Source organism: Lagenorhynchus albirostris, chromosome 13 (assembly GCF_949774975.1).
Source record: "Lagenorhynchus albirostris chromosome 13, mLagAlb1.1, whole genome shotgun sequence".
Lineage (NCBI taxonomy): Eukaryota > Metazoa > Chordata > Mammalia > Artiodactyla > Delphinidae > Lagenorhynchus > Lagenorhynchus albirostris.
Genome location: NC_083107.1, coordinates 37,833,905 through 37,835,092, shown reverse-complemented (window position 1 = coordinate 37,835,092; position 1,188 = coordinate 37,833,905). Strand labels below are relative to the sequence as shown.

Below are 1,188 nucleotides of genomic sequence, written 5' to 3'. Positions count from 1 at the left end.
AAAAAGACATTAGACAAAAACTAAGGAAATGAAACAACTATGGACTATAGTTATTAATAATGTGTTGATGTTGGTTCATTAATTATAACAAATGTACCGCACTAATGTAATATGTTAATAATAGGGGAAACTGGGTATGAGGTACATGAGAACTCTCTGTACTATCTTCTCAATTTTTCTGTAAATTTTAAAATGTTCTAAAAAATAAAGTCGACTAAAACAAAGTTGTTTTCTTTCTCCTTTTTTACTGAGCAGTAACCAAAATCTTATACAGAGAGGAAGTATTAGGTAATCAGTGATGTACTATGATCATTTTTACCTTGAGATTGAAAAGGCAACAGAAAAGTTGAAAGTGTTTGATTAATGAAGTTTAAGCAAGTTTCTAAAAAACTAAATTGCTCAAATGGCAGATTTGTGAATCTGGGGTTTCTTTTAATTCAAATAGTGTAATAAAGGCTCGTGATCAAGAAAGACTTTGACATCTACAAGAGAGACTAACTTCTAGACTTAATAAAATTGCTCTGGGCAACCACTGCAGGCTCCAGCCTTGCTGCGGGGGGTTATGCTACGTCTGGCCCACGGGGCCCTAGCTCGCATTGGGAGCCGAATCCTAGAGGGGGACAACATGCCAACTGCCAAGAAACTAGCTAACATTGGCTACAAGACCTTCTCCTCCTCCATGATGCTTCTCACTGTGTATGGGGACTACCTCTGCAGTGCCCGAGCCTACCACTATTTCCAGCCGCCCAGCTCCCAGTGCCAAGCTGCAAAAGAACAGAACACCTCGGGAGTCTTGTAGAAATGGGGGGCTTTTTTCCTTGAGCAGAGACGCCTGAGGCATGCTGTGGAAGGACCTCACCTGTAGTCATTTCTGAGTCAAGAGGACCAGGGCTTTAATGGTTTTCGAATCCTGCTGGGAAAATGTGCCCATGTTTTTTCTGGTACAGCCAGTTTGGAGAGGCTATCGAATCATAACAGAAATAGGAGGGTGAGGCACACTTACAGACATTAAATATTTTGCCAAAAAAAAAAAAAAGAAAATTGCTTCGAATCAGAAAGAGTGCATTTATGGGAAATAGTGCTTATTTATGAAATATGTTTCTTAAAATTCAAGTCACATCATCAATGCATTTTTTTTCTAATTTTTTTCTTCCCCAAAGCAAAAAAAAAGCAAGAATAAGTGTTGGG

At 38.8% G+C, this 1,188-nt stretch overlaps 1 protein-coding gene across 1 annotated transcript; it reads left to right on the top strand.

Annotated features, from left to right (window-relative positions):
- Positions 1-562: 562 nt before the first annotated feature.
- LOC132531830 (cytochrome c oxidase assembly protein COX14-like) lies at positions 563-799 on the top strand. The gene has a single exon (XM_060169923.1). The coding sequence runs from the start codon at positions 563-565 to the stop codon at positions 797-799; it is 237 nt and encodes a 78-aa protein (XP_060025906.1).
- The last annotated feature ends 389 nt before the right edge of the window (positions 800-1,188 follow it).

What these genes read in the sequence shown, in the direction of transcription:
- LOC132531830 (XM_060169923.1), top strand. Translation starts at nt 563, where the DNA reads ATGCTACGTCTGGCCCACGGGGCCCTAGCTCGCATTGGGAGCCGAATC.